General features: G+C 39.6%; 3 protein-coding genes and 1 long non-coding RNA gene across 13 annotated transcripts; 2 read left to right on the forward strand and 2 right to left on the reverse strand.

Annotated features, from left to right (window-relative positions):
• The first annotated feature begins 442 nt into the window (after positions 1-442).
• LOC135674747 (histidine-containing phosphotransfer protein 1-like) lies at positions 443-2,424 on the forward strand. Of its 2 annotated transcripts, XM_065184883.1 has the most exons (7): positions 451-1,034; positions 1,133-1,237; positions 1,321-1,451; positions 1,552-1,620; positions 1,825-1,896; positions 1,977-2,049; positions 2,131-2,424. In XM_065184883.1, the coding sequence occupies exons 2-7, from the start codon at positions 1,178-1,180 to the stop codon at positions 2,179-2,181; spliced, it is 456 nt and encodes a 151-aa protein (XP_065040955.1). In that variant the 5' UTR covers positions 451-1,034; positions 1,133-1,177; the 3' UTR covers positions 2,182-2,424. The 2 variants fall into 2 exon arrangements, with proteins under 2 accessions (XP_065040953.1, XP_065040955.1); XM_065184881.1 differs by having other exon boundaries at positions 443-1,034; positions 1,825-2,049.
• Positions 2,425-3,094: 670 nt separating this feature from the next.
• Positions 3,095-6,782, reverse strand: LOC135674746 (gibberellin receptor GID1C-like). 2 transcript variants are annotated; one of them, XR_010513681.1, is made up of 3 exons: positions 5,219-6,782; positions 3,536-4,679; positions 3,095-3,405 (listed from the first exon to the last, which is right to left on the reverse strand). XR_010513681.1 is itself a non-coding variant. In XM_065184880.1 (2 exons), the coding sequence occupies exons 1-2, from the start codon at positions 5,255-5,257 to the stop codon at positions 3,678-3,680; spliced, it is 1,041 nt and encodes a 346-aa protein (XP_065040952.1). In that variant the 5' UTR covers positions 5,258-6,782; the 3' UTR covers positions 3,095-3,677. The 2 variants fall into 2 exon arrangements, 1 of the variants encoding a protein (XP_065040952.1); XM_065184880.1 differs by having other exon boundaries at positions 3,095-4,679.
• Positions 6,783-7,739: 957 nt separating this feature from the next.
• Positions 7,740-11,048, reverse strand: LOC135674748 (uncharacterized). 5 transcript variants are annotated; one of them, XR_010513686.1, is made up of 5 exons: positions 10,909-11,048; positions 9,753-10,124; positions 9,308-9,388; positions 8,408-8,573; positions 7,740-8,303 (listed from the first exon to the last, which is right to left on the reverse strand). It is a non-coding gene; the product is annotated as an uncharacterized LOC135674748 (long non-coding RNA). The 5 variants fall into 5 exon arrangements; XR_010513685.1 differs by lacking the exon at positions 9,308-9,388; XR_010513683.1 differs by having other exon boundaries at positions 8,408-9,388.
• Positions 11,049-12,357: 1,309 nt separating this feature from the next.
• LOC103986246 (serine/arginine-rich SC35-like splicing factor SCL28) lies at positions 12,358-19,433 on the forward strand. Of its 4 annotated transcripts, none has more exons than XR_010513688.1 (8): positions 12,358-12,622; positions 13,481-13,558; positions 14,448-14,612; positions 14,811-14,878; positions 15,033-15,072; positions 18,019-18,192; positions 18,296-18,609; positions 18,894-19,031. XR_010513688.1 is itself a non-coding variant. In XM_009404188.3 (7 exons), exons 1-7 carry the CDS (start codon positions 12,432-12,434, stop codon positions 19,120-19,122), a joined length of 699 nt encoding a protein of 232 aa, XP_009402463.2. In that variant the 5' UTR covers positions 12,359-12,431; the 3' UTR covers positions 19,123-19,433. The 4 variants fall into 4 exon arrangements, 1 of the variants encoding a protein (XP_009402463.2); XR_010513689.1 differs by having other exon boundaries at positions 18,019-18,087; XR_010513687.1 differs by having other exon boundaries at positions 18,019-18,609.
• Positions 19,434-20,600: the final 1,167 nt, after the last annotated feature.

A 20,600-nucleotide genomic window follows, 5' to 3' on the forward strand; every position in this document is an offset into this window, starting at 1 on the left:
ATCATGACATGTTAGATTCCACCTATATAAACTAACTCATCTGTCACATTGGCATCAAATCTTGATGGAAAGTATTCCTCCAATAGAGCTTGAATTGATTGAACTATATGCCCGTGATTGATAGCCACAACTCCCTTCCAAAATGTTGATCGAATCAGATTCAATGACTGAACAGTGTTGATCTCTCTGATAACGTTCTCTGAAAGAACAGTTGTGCACAGAAAATTCAAATTAACAATGTTGATGCCTCCGATAATTTTCTCTTAAAAGTAGTACATGGAATGTTGATGATTCCTGGCGTGAAGCAGACGAGTGTGTTCTGTGGCCATGCTTATTTCAAGCAAAGCAATCGGAGCACTCGTTTGTAGCACCTGTAGGCTTTCTTTTGGGAATAAAGATGATAAGAGCAAATATATTCAACACAATGGAGAAAGGGTTTAGGAGGGGAGACTCCATTCCCAACTCAACCACAAAATATACATGCAATCAAGATTAGGTTCATGGGAATAAATCTACAATGTGGATTGCTTAATGGAACACCCAGCCATGGAGTAAATCCTTTACAGAAGGAGGGGGTAATCTTGGCAGCTGACAGCACCTATCACCCAAACAGCAGCAGCCAAAAGCAGGTTCAGAATCTTGTCCATCGTTAGAGAGAGGAGAGTAGATAGGAACTTGTGTTACTTGATCATTGGTGAGGGAAAGAGACACTGAGAGGGACCAAACTACGCCACAACAAGGCGAGTTCTAGATTTGTGTTTTCCTATCACAGTAAGCCAATCGAAGGTGGCTGACACTTGTTTTTGCCTGGTTGGGCTGAGGTGCTCTTCCACATCTCAAGAACCCAACCTGTCACTCCAGCATAGAGAGAGAGAGAGAGAGAGAGAGAGAGAGAGAGAGAGAGAGAGAGTGGAGATGGTAAGAGGATAGGCTGTAAAGAGAGAAGCGAGGATAGTAGCAAAAGAGGAAAGGGGCGATTGATGACGGATGGTGATGACAATTTATGGCCGAACTTAAAAGCAGCAAGTAAGACGGTGAGTGATTTCTCCGCACCAATAAATTCCCTCCAACGCTGTTGAATCTCCGTGCGATCCCTTCTTCCATGTTGTTCTTGCTGTTATCTTTTCCTCAGAAGCGGTGAAGAAGAAACCGGGTCCCTGCGAGCAGAGGAGACAACATGGAGTCGAGTAACTTGCAGAGGAGATACATTGACTTCACATCAACCCTCTTCCGCGAGGTACAGAGATCATGTCTTGCTACTACTTCATTTCTTTGGGTTTTTGTGATGTTCCTCTAAATCTGTGTTTGGTGACGGAGAAGGGGTTTCTGGATAGCCAGTACACACAGCTGCAGCAGCTGCAGGATGAGAGCAACCCCGACTTTGTTACGGAGGTCGTCACTCTTTTCTTTCAAGATTCTGAGAAGCTTCAGGATGAACTAAGCAGGACGCTGTGAGTGATCTGGTCCACGGACTCCTGTCTTGCCGTTGTATTCCGCATGATTTGTGTTTGGGTTCATCCTCCGCCATATGTTTGGGTGCAATCTCCGCAGAGATCAGGAGGTCGTGGACTTCAAGAAGGTGGCTGCTCATGTGCACCAGTTAAAAGGCAGCAGTGCCAGGTTCTTAACACCACCATGAAATTAGAGCCCAGAATGCATGTTTGAGATCCTTGTGGTTTGTCTTGATTCATTTCTGTGATCATTAGCATTTTGACAAAGCCACCACTGATCTACCGTGGCTCAGTTGCATGCCGATCCCTGTGTAAGCGAGATAATAATAATAATCAGCATGAGATACTGAACTTGGGTTCTTCCATCGAACAGCATAGGTGCTCAGAGAGTCAAGAATGTCTGCATGGCCTTCCGCATCTGCTGCGAGGAGATGAACCGAGAAGGGTCAGCATGCGATCTCTCGAAATACATGATTCTTGTTCTTGGTCGCCACCGAGTTCACCGTAGGACTCGCCTTGTTGCAGGTGCCTCAGATGTCTGCAGCAAGTGCGGCAGGAGTATTTCCTGGTGAAGAGCAAGCTGGAGACTCTGTTCCTGGTAAGTGTGCTTAAAAGCTCTTCTTTCGGGGGTTCCAATCCAACCACGCCTTTGTGACGTTGTCTGTGTGTTGGACGAAAGCTGGAGCAGCAGATCGTGGCCGCCGGTGGATCCATCCCAATAATGTGGTAGCAGTCCTTGCGAAGCCAGGTGTTGATAGGGCGCGGCGCAGGAAGAGTTGGCGAAGCTGTTTGTTCGCTTGCTGTCAAGCCATGTTTTGTTATGCTCTGCTTTCGCAGTTCCCTTTTGGCCCACTCGTGAGAGGATGCCATCATGACTCAACAAACAAAAAACCTTTGGGTGTTAGATCTGTACGCACCATCTTGTTTCCCATCTCTGTACTTGTGATGATACACGATACTTGGTTTCTAACCATTAGAGAGAATCAAAGAGGTTGCTAAGTCAAAAAAGTCCCACCTTTCTCCATCAGTACTACTTGATTGATGCGAAGAGTGGAAGCATCGAGCGTGGCATTACCGAGAAACCAGTTCCCCGGTGAAGTAATGCGCAGGTTGTCTGTCGAGGGAAGGTAGGTGGATGAGTCTTCGACGCATAACGAGAGCCAGGCGTGCCGGAGAGCAGCTGCAGCGAAGCTGCCAAGAAGGGGGTCTGACATGCGTAAAAAGATGACAAAGAAGAGCCCCATTATTGCTTGTGACAGCTTAACCTCTGGCTGTTCTCTGACGCCTTCTTTCCCTACGGCCACCTTAGCTGTTCCATGAATCCATCCATCGTAACTTCCTTGAGCAATGTTCAAGACAGTGTAGCGTATGCAGAAGATGCTTCAGAGATATTAGTCCCAGGACGGGATGGAAGAAAGGATCTTTTTCCTCTGTTGAAGCCAGGATAACAAGCAAAGGCAGTCCAAGACTTGGAACACTATGAGCTGTCACGGGGAAACTGCAAGTGCCAACGTTGTGTGTCTAAACACTTTGCAGACTCCAATCATGAGATGAGACGATGAACACAAGACGAACGATATTAATGAATCAAAACACATTAGCAGAGAATGGAGGATACAAATCAAGAGAACTTAGGCGAGAGGTAGAAGAACAAGAGGGCATCTTCATACTGAAAGACATACATGGATAAGAACAACACTTTTGAATGTTCAACCATGTTGTTATAATCAATATTGTTACAGCATTAGCCAGTTCGGTCCCGGCAATCCATCCCAGCAAGATCGACATGGTTCTTTGCCTTTTGGAACCTCAATATACAACATGATTCGGTATGGACTTTTGGAACCTCAATATACAACATGATTTGGTATGGACACATTAGTCCATCCAAGAAACAAAGTTTCTTCCATGAACTCAGAAGCATCTCCATGCCGCCGTGTCGAAATGGATCATGCTGAATAATATTGAGAATTTGTTAGAACAATCTTTTAAACTTGAGACACAGAATTCAAACCAAGCCAAAGAAACCATCTTAATCTAATTTCATGTGCATCCCATGAATCAGAACCAAAACTAAGTCTGACCGTATGCAAGCAGTAGCAGCGGCGGCAATTATCCAAATGCATGTCGTCGGTGCCGAGCAGACGAAGTAAACAAGCCGCAAGCAGTATAAGTCAAGCTTCCGATGTACGTAGTCAAGTCGGGAAGGTATCAAGAGTTGTGCACTCACTGCACGTTAGCCATGACAAAGTTCTTGATCTCATCCATCACTTGGTAAAAATGATCAGTGTTTGGCAACAAGTAGAATCCGATGGTGGCCTGTTCCCGGTACACAAGCTTCACAGAATGGCCGGCCTTCTTCAACCCTTCGGCATACGCCAATTGCCAGTCCTGAACAAGATCCAATCCTGCCACTATAATGAGGCTCTTTGTGAAGGGAAGACCATCCAGCTTCGCTGCGTTGGGGCCGAAGGGATTGCAAGCCGGGTGGTCTCTATCTGCCCCCTCGGGGAGATACGCTTTCCAATACCAATCTCTGTCCCTAATAGTGACGAAGTATTTGCCGTCCAACCTCTTCTCTGACTCCGTCCTACAGTTTCCACCAAACATGGGGTTAAGGAGAATGTTGCCGGAGACCTCGATTCCTGACTCCGCTGCCCTGATGGCCACATGGTGTGCGATGTTTCCTCCAGAACTGTCCCCTGCGAGGAACACCCGAAACTTGGCATCCTTTCCGCTTTGAAGCCACGGCTCCGCAGAAGCCCACTTAAGGGCAGCCCACCCATCGTCGTAAGCGCAGGGATACTTGTACTCGGGTGACCGGCGGTAATTGACGGACACGACGACTGCGCCGCATAGGGAGACGAACCGGCGGCAGAGTGAGTCGTAGATGGCGCTGTTGGATGAGGAATGGGCAAAACTTCCGCCGTGGAAGAAGATGATGACCGGAAAGGGGTCAGCAGAGGGCGGCTGATAGAGGTCGGCGAGGAGAGGAACGGCGGCTGAGGTGGAGGGGGCAGGGCGGTAGATGCGTGAAAGCAGTTTACTGGTGCGGCCGATGAGGACATCGAACGAGATGACGCCATTGACAGGGGTGGCATTGGCAGGGACCTTGCGGTCGAGGAATTCGGCGAGGTGGCGGTCGAAGGTGCCGTCGGGGCGGCGCAGCATGTTGTAGGCCAGCTTGAAGTTGGAGATGAGGACCCAGGTGTTGAGGGGAACCGCCATCTGTGTGGGCATCAAACACAGCGATGAGGAAGTGAGATCAACAAACGGATCAGGCAGGCTTTGTGGGGTTCAGCTTTTGGCTTTTCATCAATTATAGGAGGAACTGTGGATTAAAGCTTCGATCTTTTTCGCATTCCCGGGAAGAGGGCAGCTCCTAGTGATCGCAAAAGCGTTTGTTTTTTTGCTTTTACCTGATCAAAATCTATGAGAGGAGAAAACAAGATGACATCAATGGGGTTTCTGTATCTCTTTCATCCATCTCAGATAAAGATAGGATCTTTGTCACCGGAATTCAACGCACAGGGGGAAGGAACACCGAGTGAGAGGACACAGCAGATGGGAATCGATTCAAATCCATCAAAGCTCTGGCCTTTTGCCGAATTAAACCATAGGAAATCATCAGGGAGCAAGATAAGACCCAAGTGGCGAAACCCTAACACTAAATCGCCGGAATCGCGTCGAACCCATCGAAATCAGAGCTCTATATCTAATGCAGAAGGCAGAAGGGAAAACGAGGTTAAACAAAAGAGAGTGGGTACCTTCGACTCATTGGCATTAACCTCGTTGCTTCCGGCCATAGTGAAACCGAGCTCAGCAGTCGGTCAAGAGAAGGAAGCAGATCCGGAATAGCATCAAAATCAACGAAAGCTCTCTCCTTTCCGAGTGACACGGGCTCCAAGCATCGAACGTCGACTCCTTCCTCTTCCGGGAACCCTGTTTCGGTTTTCCCGACCTCCACTCCCGTTAGTCCTCCCGGAAATTAGTGACCTTTCGCGATCCAAAGGAGCAGACCCACAAGCAAGCGAAATGGCAGAAAGAGATGGACCAAGACGGGGGCGAGGGGGCGAAGCAACGCCAACCGGTGCGGAGGAATAGAGGAGATTGAAACGAGCACGCGAGGACGGTAGAACAGAGAGAGAGAGACGAAGGAGACGACAAACAGGGGAAGCCGAGGCGTCATAATAAATGAGCACTCCCCGGTGATGGACCCACTTCGTACCCAGCGGTAGATAAGACGGAGTCCACCCAAATGTTACATCGAAGAAAGGCTCTTTCCTCTTCCCTTCGGCTTCTTCCTGTTGAGAGGAAGAGCATGAGAAGCTGTCTCACACAAACGCCGCCTCCGTTCTTTGACTGCTCGATTGAAGCGTCCACCGTATATGGAACCAACATGTTTCTCTGAGCCAACGGCAGCAACCCGAGTTGGGGTGGGCGAGAATTTTACCGACACTGAACCGAGGAGGAATTATGACCGAAATCCCACCATCGCACGTACGACAACTACAGTGATGATGACTGTTGCTTCACAATGCCAGGACAGTCACCTGAAGCCATGCACATTCGAGGTAGAAACAAAAACCATTGTAGCTATCAGAGTGGCCTTCTCATGAGTAAAGCTAAAGTAACTATTATGCGCAGGGCAACAGTTCGCCCACCACAGGGACGAACTGTTCTCCCATGATAATGTCATCCGATCCCTCTCCCCTCTTCATCGGCAAAATTCATCCTGTCTAACCACAGAATATTCTGCAGGTCAAACCTGCCATCGATCCAGCAATAACAGCGCGCTCGACACAATGCTTAACGAGATCATGGCGTTTATGCAGAAATATTTATGAGCAAATGCTTCGAGGGAATTATAGGGGAAGATCTTGTCGGATGTCGAGTACTTTTTCCCTTGTGCTCTCCGGTCTCCACCGTAGAAAGTCAACCATATCCGAGAGAGAGAGAGTGTGTGTGTGTAGATTATTTGATGATAGTCTTAGTTGAACAAGGCGTTAGAGAGAGAGAGAGAGAAAGAGTAGATCATTTGATGATGGTCTTCGTCGAACAAGGAGATGGAGTTAGAAAGAAAGGGAATAATGATCTGAAACCATCTCGAGTAAATTTGCTTGTGAATGCAGTCAGCAACTTTTTTCTGCTGCTTCCACTTAGCCAAGCACTCATCCTACTGATCCAAAGAAAGACTCTTCGACCTGCTCGCTCGAAGTCCTCCTCCCTCCCTCCTTCCTTCCGATCATCATCGCCGAGCGTTCACCTGCAGCAAAGATATCAGACAACTGCAGACTTCACTGCTCGCGTCCAGATCAGTCTCCCCTCCCTCCCTCTACAGCTTCTCCCAGAATGCACGGCCATCAGTGCCGAGAATGGACGCGTAGAAAAGGCCGTCTGCAGTTGGCAAGCGGTGGCGTGTGCGGACAAATTGCGGTACCTCGTCGTGGCTCTCTCGCTCTGTTCATACGCCGACGAGCACACCAGCGCATGCGCCAAAGCGTACGCAGACGCCACCAAAAGAGAGGTCCCATTCCCGTTCCCCACTCGAAACGTGTTCGCTCTACAGCCAAGCCTCGGTTCCCTCTCCGTCTCACGTCAGATCCCTCTTCGCTGCAAGGAAGAGGAGGGTACGTGTGCCTTCTGTAGGCTGTGCATTCCATCTCCATCTCCATCTCCGTCCGTGGTGGATGGAACCATTTGGTGCGTGAGACCAACAGGGCTTGTTTGCCGATCCGCCTTGAGCCGGAATTCAAGGCTTCTCCTGACGCCACCTGCATGATTCGTACGTAAGAGTTGGGTTCATAGGTGCATCTTCGTCCGGTTCGGGTCAAGCCAAGTGTTTCCTGGTGATATGGTTCGGTCCAATCCAAGCTGACCCGGTTTATGCGGGGGTCAGGTTCGGGTCAAATAACCAAATAATCGAGCCGGTTCGGCTTGGTTTATCATAACCATGGATCACGAGAAAAAGGAAAAGAAGTTGCTGTTAAGCATGACAACGAGCAGCCGACATGCATGACTTGGGAGTCGTTTGTCATCACAGGAAGTGAACGCCGACACTCATTACTCTCAACAAATATCTTTTGGAGGGCATTTAATTCACACGGGTTATGCGTTTGTCCTAATTCACGTCTCATGTCGCCACATTAATTAAGTGCCTTAAGCTAAAGACAAAAGGTTTCGCCACATTAATTAAGTGCCTTCAGCTAAAGACAAAAGGTTTCGCATAACCTAACATCCATAGAATAAAAACAGATTAACGATAAAAAATAATACAAAGAATGCACGTAAATTATCATCATCGTTCCATTGAAGAATAACTCTAGGATCTTATGTAACTGAACAAACATACTTTGCTTAGAGTTCAAAAATAATACATCATATTTATATTTTTCATACACACATACCCACATGATACTGGAAAGAATGAAACTGATTTATCTCTATACAATCACGCAAAGTCAACAAAGGATTCCTGCCGACGAAATCCATGCAAATGGAGACCTATCCAATTTTGTGCATTTGATCATCCTTCTTTTGACGTCAAGAAAAGGTGTCATCTGCATGTGCAGCACATTAAAAGGCAATGATTTCAGCATTTTGATTGATTATATTTCATGTCATCACAGGGAAGAAGCCAAGTTGCCGACTTAGATATTAATATCATGGGACCTTGAACAGGCCACAAGCAAATCCAGCCTATCATGAGTCCCATTGAGTGTTGTGGGGCAGTACATGGCCTTTTGTCTTTGGTCTCATCTGTTGTTCCCCTTCTCTTCTGGCTTCCATGGGAGCAAAGCTTGTTCCCACCTCCAATGGATACAAAAGCTAATGGCAAACTTGCGGCCCCGCCTGCCGACACCATTGCCGAGGCTCAAATGTTACCATAAGGTTGTTGTGAAGTAGCAAAACAAATCACTGCATGAAGATAGATGGAACAAGGAGAAAGAACATACCAAATTATGGGGGAAGGTTCTGCTGTATTGGAAAGCTTCCACTGAATTGATTGCATTTATTGGGGATCTACTGTGCTATAACTTGTTTATATTTCTCCTGATTGATTTGCCCCATGTCTTTCTTGGACTTACATAATACAAGATTAAAATCTCAGTGTCGATGATCCTGATTCGAAAGATAAAAGGCTTATAAACATTATAATTCTCTGAGGAGCTCTGCTTCAACCCAGGCAGATAATCAAGAGAGGATACAAGTGAACCCGTAATTGTTGGGCTGTCAATTGATTTTTATAGCATGAGGACATTAAAAATGCACCTTACGGAAGCTGAAGAATTGTTTGCCCCATGAAGGGTGAAGACTACCGACATATGCTGCTAAACACACAAAAATAAAGAAGGATGCATCTTCCTGATGGTTGAGAAGATGCCATCCCCACAGCGTTTACCATGCGATTTTGGGAAACAGCATTATATGTGGATTATCCCTTGTTACGTCAAATCAGATTGGGGTTTCTCCCTACAGACAAATCAGCCCATCAATACTGAAAGAAAGTTGCGTCAAAAGAAACAGGGACTATGACATTTTGGTTTGACATGACCAGATTGTGGTTTCTTTTGCACATTGAAATGAAGGTTTCCTTGAGTTAGTCCTAAACAAAACCCAAGAGGAAGATCATTACCTATGGTGATATGTAAGTAACATCAACCATATGAATGAGAGAGATTGCAGCACCCAGTATCGTATATTGACAGAAAAAAGGAAAAAAAGAAGCATATGCTGCATGTGTGTCATTTACTAAACACAAGTACTCAAGTATTTTGCACCAAATTAGCAAAGCCACTCTCAGTAAATTATTTATTTATAGGGTAGCTGGCACTTGCAGTAACAGAAAACCATACCTTGTGCATCCAAATATGTAACATGCCAAATTTTCTAATATTTTCTCTCTTTGGTGTTCAAGAGCAAGTAGCCGTTCTTAACTGCATGATCAATAGATCCATACATTATGTGAGTATTGAGTTCAATCAAGCATGTAGCTTATTTTGCTATCAGTGATGCAAAAAAAGCAAATTTGTAAAACTTGGTGAACTTGGAGATTCCACAAGCTCCAAACACCTTCCTAAAAGGGGTGGACAACTAAGAAGAAAAATAGAATGCCGTGGGTAGGAGAAGAGAAATATGATTTTAATCAGAGCCAATGGAAATGATCATTCATCAGTGATTTATTTACAAAGAATGTCACTACACAAACACTTTAAGCAATGGTCTCAGGGAATATTGAACATAAAATACAGTCATGAAAGTACGCCAATATTGAAAAAAAAGCAAATTTTGCAGACTTACTTGATCTGTATAATGCATAGTACACTTATCAGCCTTCAAATAGATTTGTGGTCCATGAACTGAGTTGATCGGTTCTACTTCTGATTGGCACAGAGTTCTCTGATGAAGAATTTATCTTTCACAGGTAATACGGTCATGAAATAGCCTCAGGTCAGCATCAGAAGTCTCGGTTATCTGACTCATGAAAACCCTCCAAGCCTACCATATTATCCGAGTGATATTTTCCACTAAAAACTTGAATATAGAAGCCAACATTTGTATATTTGACTGAAAAACCTCTCACATTCCTCATCGAAGCCTGTCCGATGATAGTTGAGAACACATCTGTTTGATGCCCGACAAGAAATTGGATCTTCTAGATATGTTGTCGACCTGGGAAATAAAATCGGACTAGAATCAAATTATTAACACAAGAAGAAACTATACAAATCAGATAATCATGATGTAACTTTGTTTAGTAGGCAACTCAAACAGCCCACAATAATTTCAGATAGTAACTTTTCAAAGAGGGAAAAGGGAAGAGAGTGCCAGAGATAAAGATTTACAATTAGCAACTGTTTTCAATGTTGATGAAGATAATTGTTCTACAAAAGCCAGTGGATTTCCTTTCATGGTTTATATAACCTCACAAAAACATATCTCCACCAGATGGAAACAAAAATCTAAACTAAAAAAAAAAGAGAACTATCATTTAGAATTAAAAGAGATCTACTTCACCTAATATGAGGACATTTCTCACCCACTCTTATGCTCTTTTTTCCTATGTGCTGCAATATAGTCAGCAGAGCTGCAGGTGGACCTTTTAAGTGTTCATGAGTTCTGCCATCAAATTCTACATATAACCCCTTTCCTTTGGTGATGGAATTCTTCTGCCATCGTAGGTCATCAAAATCCACCGGGAAATCTAATGTACCAGGTCCGAGTTCCAACTTCCAACCCACGGGTTCCAACTTACTATTGATACCCCATGTTACCGTAATGATTCCTGTTGGCCAATCCAAAACACTTGTTCCTACATATCTTCCAGGACTCGGACACCATCACCGGAACGACGGAAACAGAAACCATTCACAAATGATATAGCATTTCATCCGTGGAGAGAAACAGTCATTTAAAGACCCGAACAAATCAAATCGAAGGTGGCTCGGCGCCTTACCTGCTTACCACCAAAGAAGCATTCGCCCACACCGGAGACTGGGCCTTTGCCGCTTGATTTACCCTCTCAGCCTGACGCCTCGCTACCACTGCCGCCGCCTCCTCGGCACCCACCATGCCGACTAATTTGGGGGCACGACAGTTGACATCGCTCGCGGTTAGCGTTTGCATTTTGTTCAATATTATTATTATTATTATTATTATTATTATTATTATTATTATTATTATTATTATTATTATTATTATTATTATTATTATTATTATTATTATTATTATTATATCATTGTTATTATTATTTATTATTTATTTATTACATTATTATTATTTTTTCTTTTTTTTTTTCCAAAAAGGATATTTTAGGTTTGAAAATGTTTCCTATTCTCAGTTACAATATTTTTCTATTACATTACAGTATTTTCTTGATATTATTAAAAATATTGTAATTTTGTATACATGGTATAGGAATTATAGGTATTTTTTAATATTTTTATAAGAATCCATGAGCAATATTTATAAATGTTATTTCTAATATTTTTCAATCAATTTCCTCACTAATGTTTTGTAATAAGACTTACGGTTTTATTGTTGTTATATGTTTCGTAATAGGATTATAGTATTTTTAAAAAATGCCAAAAATGCTGTTACCATATTGAAAACACTGTAAGTCAAATTATTTTGAATGTTTTATTTTTTAAAATGGAGAATAATATTTATTTAAAACTTGAGGAAAGTTCATATTTATTTGAGTCTATCATCTTTATTGTCCATCAAAATCATTGTTCTAATTATAAAACATTATAAAGAAATAGACTAAAAAAAAACATAAATCATGGTTGGGTTTCAAATGGGTATGATTCTTAGTTTAAGAAAATGAACATTAAAATAACTTGACTTCTATTTGAGTGACAATGTTTTTTAAAATTATTACAATGCTTTTTAGGATGAGAGGGAGAAAAATATGATAGATGACTAGTTGTCAAATCAAGAGTGTATTTGGAATTAAACAAAAAAAAGGAGTGTTGTTAGAAAAATCTAAAAGAAAAGTATTTTTTGAGAGAAGTTCAAAAAGAGAAATATTATTTTTGATAAATTATTATTATCATTATTATTATTTCGTTATTTTGTTGATAAAATAGTATATCAACCCAACTATTAACATACTTCAAATATATATTTTTTTTTATTTTTTAATAATGAATAATTACTAATTAAAATAGAAACACAAATTAATAGGAAAATAAATAAAATCACCAAAAATACATGCAATTATTAATCAAATAAAAGCCTACTACAAAGTAGAGTACTATATATATATATATATATATACATATGTATATATGTATATATGTATATATACATATATATGTATATATATATATACATATATATGTATATATATATACATATATATGTATATATATATATATACATATATATAGGGTCTGGAAGAGCGCCTAATCCTGTGCTTTTCTTTTGCTTCATACTGCCTCAATCGTAGGGTTTCTGGTCTCTGTTCCTTCTCTAATGGGGCGACATCGAAGCCGGAGCGTCAGCCCGCGGCGGTTCAGCCGGAGCCCTCCGCGCCGTAAGCGCTACGACGACCCCCGCGAACGGTTCCGCGGCGGCGGTGGTGGCGGCGGCGGACGGGACTACAGGGATCGCCGCTCCTCCGGCCCCTCCGGCCTCCTCATCCGGAACGTCGCCCTCGACGCTAGGTCGCTTGTCTATTTCACCCATCTTCTCGTTATTGGGTCTTTTAGACGCATCCTTTGTGTTGGGTCGTAGGGTTAGGGTTTATTTGCGTCGCTTCTCGTCTTTCTTCTATGTTTTGCCAGTTATGTGCCTGCTCCTTTCTTTATACCTGTTGCTACTCCAGTGGTTTATGAGATCGATCCATCAATATTGGCTCTGATACTCGTTTTTGTAACATTTGCCTAGCTCGATCTTCTACTACTGTTCTGGTCACCTAGGGTTGGGTTCTTGATGGTTTCCCCTTTCAGTTGCTAAAGGCGTCTCCTCTTTTGTCATTAGTTTTGCTTTCATTTTGTTGTGTCAGGTGCTTTGATCTTTGCTTTTAAATGTTTTTGCGATCAGAGACATGTGTGCCTTTTGGTTCTTTATTGGATAGTGAGAATAATCTCATGTATTACATGTTCTGACAATCCTTGTTTGTGTTTATTCTTTGCTTAGGATATCTCTCTTGGCAGTAAAGTATGCAAAGTCAATATCATAGTAGTATGATGTGTAAGGAGGTATCTGTCAATGATCAATATTAATTTGATTGAATTAATATGATGTGTTTGTTAGAGAAAGATAAATAATGGATTGAAGTGATATATAATGACAGGAATGCTTGGAGATTTCTCATTTTTTAATAAAACTTTGATGTTGTTATTTCTTATATTTAGAAAAATGGTGGTGACAAGATGATTTAGTGGTTTTGAAACCCTCCTTTTCTGTTACATTTGTCCAAGGTTGTTTATTTGTTAAAATTTATATTTTTAGCTTTAAAAATGGCAATTTTTGGTCCACAAGCGAATTGGTTTTGTATTTAATCTTCTCTTGATATCCAGGTCGGAGGATCTTCGTATTCCCTTTGAGCGCTTTGGCCCTGTGAAGGATGTCTACCTTCCAAAAAATTACTATACAGGGTATTGTTTTTTCTAGCTGGAATTATATCCTTCTTAATTGTATAAAAGAGCAACATGGCAGTCTTTAATTGTCTTATGCTGTCAGATTTCTTGTTTATTTGTACGAAAATGCTTTCTTGGTTTGAAATAATGGTAAATTATCTTTTTGAGATCAAGATCTTTTGGTTTTGTAAATAGTTATTCATCTTCATGGAACTAATGATAAAGAAGCTAGTCATGTTATTAGGCAAATATTTGGGTCTCTATCATTGTAAATGAATTCACATGACTTTGGCTGCATAATGTGTTGTGAAAATGAAACATGTAAACCAGCTTCACGTTGACTAATTTATTAGGAGATCTGAACTGAAATGGCTGTGGACTTATTTGTGGAACCTAAAATCTACTTGTGTTTTTCATGGGCATTACAAGTTATTTTTGTCTGGTTTATTAATTCAAAAAATATAGAAGTCACCAGGCATCTGGGTTTTATTACTTCATAGCTTCAGATAGGCAATTGCACCCAGGTATGGACCATGTTTTAATATTTCAGCCTTTGTCCTCAACAAAGTATGGTAAATGATTAAATCTAAGACCATCAAACAATTTGTTAATGCAATTGTAGTATAAGATCAGAAGTTTCTTTTTGTTTCTATGATTTTTATGACATATATAGAAATAGTATATAGGTACACATGCTTTTAGAGAGTAAGATTGTTGAGATGTAACACAGATGACCACATATAGGAAGGTTAGATAACCTCTCGGATAGCATGAATGCTTCCACAGACGATATTGTTGCTACTTCATGGAAATTTAGTATTGAAGTTATTGCCATTTATGAAATTTTTAAAATGCATTATATGACATTACAATTTTAAACATACCTTTCTGAATATGATTGTTGCAGAGAGCCACGAGGCTTTGGATTTGTCAAGTTCCGTTATGCTGAAGATGCTGCTGTAGCTAAGCAGCATATGAATCATCAGATTATTTGTGGGCGTGAGATCTCAATTGTATACGCTGAAGAAAATCGAAAAACTCCACAGGAAATGCGTATGAGTGCAAGGATTAGGTAATTTTCTCTTTCTTTTATTCCATCGTATTTTTTTTCCCAGAACTTATGAAAATTATGGAAATAGTTTGCTTTGAGTTTATGTTCCATTTCATGGCATTCCTATTTATTTATTGGAATCCAAAATTGGTAGGTCAAGCCAATAATTTTTTTAGAAAAGAATATACTTATTGCGCCAATTACATTGTGCTGCTCCAGTGAAAGATACATGGGAGGAAGCTACAGGAGACGATCTCCACCGAGATCTCCTGGTCGACGACGTCGCTGTTAGTATTTTGAACCTTGATTTCCTCTTACTCTGTATAGTTGGAACTGCTTAGTCACTACTGCCTGTATTGCAAAAGATATAAAATATTTGTAATTCTTAAAATTTTTAATTGATTACTTTTTATTTCTTCTGTTCTATGCTTTTGTTGGCAGCATATTCACGTTCACTTTCTCCACCAAGACGAGAGTCAAGGTTTGTGTTTTTTTTCCTGTTTTAATATATTTGCTTTATCATCTCATTTCATGTACGTTTCTTGCATGAATTATTGGTGACTCTGCCACTCCTGCTCTTTTATTTTTTTGTCATGTGAGCTAAAGTGAAAGGTGAATTTTCCTTAAATGAACTTCAATTTGGGAACTTATTGTTTAACTTACAACCATACCAAATGCCTTTTGTTTTCTCATTGCCTGAATTCTCATTCTATATCTGGTCAGTGTGCTTACTTATCTATTTCAAGAACACATTGTTTTCTACCTATAAGCCACTAGTGTTCTCTATTTAGTCCTATGTGAGATAATATTTTTTATTTTTTAAAGGTAACTTTACTAAGACTAGGTACATCTCAAAGTGGACCTTTTGACTATGGTTTTTGGCAGTACCAACCTGAAACCATAACAGGGTTATATATTATTTTTTGTTTGGATTTGGTGTAAGGCATAAATGAATTTTTGTAACAAGTTTATGTGGTAAAATATTAGCTAGCAAGTCTTATTATGAACTTATAATGATGATAGTCTTGGATCTTTGGGAACAAAGGTGTCATCATCTTTGCTTCCTAATTTGTTTTTGAAGTGTATCTTTTCTGTTCACGAATTGCTTGCCTTATGATTAGTAAATGCAATAGAATAATAAACAATTCGATTGTGTTGTCTTCAATTTAAGCATTTGTGGAGGTTCAGCACCAATTATGGTAGAAGTTAATGTGATTAAGCCTTTGTACAATATCCATTATTGATCGTTGGTTGCCACTTGGCACTGTGAACCCTTTATACAGATCAGTAAACAGATTATTATCTTCCTTTGTCTTTTTTCTTTTTGAAGGGTAAATTTAGGCTTCGTAGAAATTACCTTCTGGTGCATCGTATCTACCAGCAATGTCTATAGGCATCTTAGTTTCTCCTTTATATCATTTACTTGCTCCTTTTGACTTTGTTACACCTATTTAGTTCAAAAATCTTTTTTTGGTTAATGTACCTTATTGATTTTTATCTCTGTTTGCACATTTTGCCTCATATGTTGTAATTATATTTTTAATAATCATCAAATCGTGTTTGGACACATGCTTAATGATGCTTTTACTGAAAATGCAAATAATAGCTTTAGTATTCTTTCTTCGCAATTTTGTTTAAACAATAGGACTACCTTGTAAATTTTCTGCAGTCATTGTGCACCTACTAGGTAAAAAACTTGACAGATTTGACTTTTAGGATGGCCTATAGGATTCTAATGGGCTTGTATTGTTCTCAAACCTTAGCTATGGTTACATGATATGTCTTGCTGAGATGCCATGGCTAATGATGTTAAGATGTCTTTTTACCTGGATTTAGAAAGTAAATACACTTCTGGGTTCCTCGGTGGATTCCAGGATTTAACTATGGAGATTGGGTTCCTGGGTGGATTCCGGTAAAATTGATTGGTAAGTTTATTTTCAAAAAACTTAACTGTGAATATTGAAATTTTGAAACCAGTTGTATCATCATGAAAATGTTATGAGCATGATATAATGATCTTATAAGGACCTAATTGATATGAACCATAGTTGCCAAGAATTAACTTGATGTTGATATGCCATGCTCTAACCTAGTTTTTGAATTTTCCTGCTTTCCATCTGTGGTGAGGGTTAAGAATTGGGCATGGGCTTGGATCACATGGTTTTGATTCTTCCTCTCCGCCCTCAGTGGAGTTAACGAGCTTACAAGGGTCTAGTTGATATTGGACCATAAGTTCATAAGATTTTTCTCTGTTTTCCTTTATAATGATCATTTGATCTCAATGGCCTTTGAGCTGATCTGGCACCTTTTATTGGTTATTGGTACCTCCAGTTAGTGACACAGTTCTTATTAACGTCAGATTTCTCCTATTTGAAATGTATGGTTGGATCACACCAAAGGTAGACAGGCCTATGTCGCTGAATGCATCTAGTCTGGAAATTGGACATTTCCAGTTAGAAATGCAGTACATTCTATCTTTGGATTCATTGGAATACATCACTGCCTTGTTCTGTCAGCCTCTTCCTTCAAAGTGTTTGCTTGTTGGTTAATTGGATACAAGATTTATGAAGGATTAATAAGGAACAAATTTGGATGGTCTCGGTTTTTGTATTATATGGCATCAAGAGATTCCTGAGCATGAGTGACCGATTACCTATTTGATGGTATTGGTCTTTTTACCTTAAGTGTATCAAATCCTTAAGTTGTTGACGGTCAAGGGAAAAATCATTGGCTATTATAAGATATTTGCCTTTGGATGGAAGAGAAAGAGGTACAAGTCTAATTTTTTTCCTGATGATGTCTTCCTTTAGCATTAGTTTCTTGGTATCGGCTGTGTTCCAACTGTTATCCATATTACTTGAGTGCATGAAACACAAAGTATGTACTATTCCTCTAATACTTGGTTTCCAAACACATTCACTGGCAGGAAAACCTCTTCTCGTATCTATATAAGGCATTATATTCTGTCAGCCTCTAGTTAAATTTTTTTTGTTGTATACATCCATAATGTGTTTTATCATATATATTTTCTTCCATTATGATGTATCCATGGCAGTATTTCAATATTTGATGGGCTATATTTGGCTGTGTATGCTTTGAGAGACTGTACTAAGCACGTAGAGTGTTGCTTCAGAATCTGATAAATGAAATTCTTTTTTGTAGTTTTTTAGGTCTACAGATATTTGCTTGAAGATGCTTAGTTGATACTTCTGAAATATAGCTGTTGAAGTGAATTTTACTGTTCTATGGTTTTGCAACTTCTATGTTTATAATTTTATATTTTACCTGCATATTGCTTGTATGATTAGATTTTCTTGAACTTTAACAATATGAGGCTCTAGAATCTGAATCCCTGGTAGTTATATGTATGTTTATCCTTTAAGCATAAATGTATACTTGTTCTCACTGGACTCTGTCCTGCATCCAGGGAAGTTGAACGACTATATGTTGCTCATGCAGATCATAAAAGTGAAAAGAGATCCTAAAGTATCAAGGGGTTAGTAAAGAGAAAAGAGAAAGAGACCCAAATGTTATTGGCTAGTTGATTACCTTTTCTTGAAGCTATTCAAGAAGCTTTTATTAATGCCCATCTCCATCAACAGTAAATACAGAGAAACTACAATCCATAGTATCTTTCTTTAAACATTTTTTGTTACTTTTCTGGCAATCTAAAGATTGTTGCTTTGATTTTGTATACTATCCAGTTAAGAAAGAATCTAGAGCTTAAAAAGCCAAAAGAAAGAATCATGATCTCCAGTGCATAAAGCAAAAGAGGAAGTATCATGATTTCCAGAGAATGGGAGACCTTGAAAGTACACATTGCTAGAGAGAGAGCATTGTCTTGATGGTGGTCATATACTTGTGTGGAAAGTAATGATAGTGTGCCCTAAGAAAGTTGAAGCAAAGAGCTTTGAAGTCAGCAGATGCTGTTCGACCAACAAGTACACCATTAAAGGCATTAACTGAAACATTTTTGGACAAAGTTTCATAATTTTGTTCCGAGAGTGATATACCACAGGTAAACGTCATGCTTCCAACATATTAGTTTCTGAGTTGGAGAGACCTGAAGCATCTCCATGCCCAATGGCATGCCGACTCATTTATTAAATCAGAACATGTCAAAATACATTTTGCTTCTTCTCTCTTAGCCAATCTTTACCTGAGTATGGAAGATACTACTGTCTTGCCTTCAGATAAATGTTCATGTGGTTGCTCTCATCATCTGAAATATGTGTTTTCTCATGCGGGGGTGTCTAATTTTTCAGTATGTAATGATATTATCTTTTGTGCACATGAAAGCAGGGACCATGACAGGAGTACACGTGATGATTACTACTCTCCGCCAAGATCCATCTCCCGATCTCCTGATGATAGGGATCATGGGTTGCATCATCAGTCTTCGAGTCCCAAGGGCAATGGACGAAGCCCATCTAGGTCTCGTTCGTACAGGTCGATACTGTGCCACATAATATTTGATGAAGTGGTAGGAACTTGAAACTCATTGATGACTTGTTAATGCAGCCCTCGATGAATGATCGAGCTTCGGAAAATCCTGTGGCTTCATTTCATCACCAATCAGAATGATGCTTTTTGGCTGGCTTGCTTGTCGATTGGTCTGGAACCATAGTCCTTAAGCTTGATAGACCTTAAATCGTGTCCATGTAAACCGTGATAGAACTTATTGGTGTTTTGCATCGTGATTGTACCTACATGTCTTTGGTTAGACAGAAGCTTTTGTTAGAGTAGTCATATTTGCCCGTTTTCAGATTGGAGGAGTTCTATGATGTTTTTATCATTACATTACCTACATGACATGATGATTAGTACCGCTTTTGATGTTCATGATTTTGATGTATGATTAATGGATCAAATGGTGGGAGTTAATTCTTAGCTGGCTATTCACACCTATAAGTAATTACTATCGATTCTCAGGTACTGTACTGCCTGAACGCTTCCAAGCGTATATTATAAAATTGTTGGGTTAATTCCCAGGTACTTTTTATGCTTAATGTCTTATCACGGATAAAGTTATTAATTGGGTGTTTAATAAGTTATTTTAAGCTTATAAACATGGTTGTGTTTAGTCGTTACAAAAAGAGATAAAATTATCTAGAAATATATTATCTAAAGAATCATTTTGAGAAAGGGTTTTTTTTTTTTTTTAATCTCCGTATATTGGTGTAAAGTGTCGTAGAGTTTATTGATCTCGAGTTAAACGTTTATTATTTATGAATGGAGACGTAAGAGTGACACACAACTTAGTTTTATTTAATATACATACATATATATATATATATATATATATATATAATAAATTAATTTGATTTAATTAAATTGAATAAATTCATTGAATCGAATTGGTTTATTTAATATACATACATACATATATATATATTTAATAAATTATTTAAAATTTAAAATTAATTGATTGATTTTGAATCGATTCAACTAGTAGATCTCAAATAGTTTAGTTTCTGTTCAACCCTTCTTCTTCGTTGGTTAGGTTCAAACCTCTTTGAACCTCAATTGGTGATGAGATGTCAATCATATTATTATTCTTATATCAAATATGAATAAATTGAGTTGAAACAATAAAATATGCTCATAATTAATTCCAAGTCAAGCTTGAGCTTAGTTTGACTTTGATCAAGCTTAGTAAAGTTAATATCAATTGGATCTTGTTAATACATATTTTACTTGTCTAATTGGAATGCCAACCGAGTTCCTATTTTATACTTGTCTCGCAATGGTGTTGGGAAATGCCAAATCCCTCTAATTTAGGATACGTTAGAGTCGTGCCTGACAAAGTCCTTTCGATACTTCAATTAATTTTAATTATGAGATGTTGATCAAATGCTGATAAAATTGTTGGTCAAATGTATTAGAGGGTGAGAATCTTAGAGGGAGAGGTAATTGAGAGGCCCTTTTTTTTTTAGTATGATTTTAGGATTATTATATTCGGAGATGTATATTAATATCGAGGATAATTATGTATTTTTTCTAACCTTG

This window comes from Musa acuminata, chromosome BXJ1-5, assembly GCF_036884655.1.
Source record: "Musa acuminata AAA Group cultivar baxijiao chromosome BXJ1-5, Cavendish_Baxijiao_AAA, whole genome shotgun sequence".
In the NCBI taxonomy this organism is placed as follows: domain Eukaryota; kingdom Viridiplantae; phylum Streptophyta; class Magnoliopsida; order Zingiberales; family Musaceae; genus Musa; species Musa acuminata.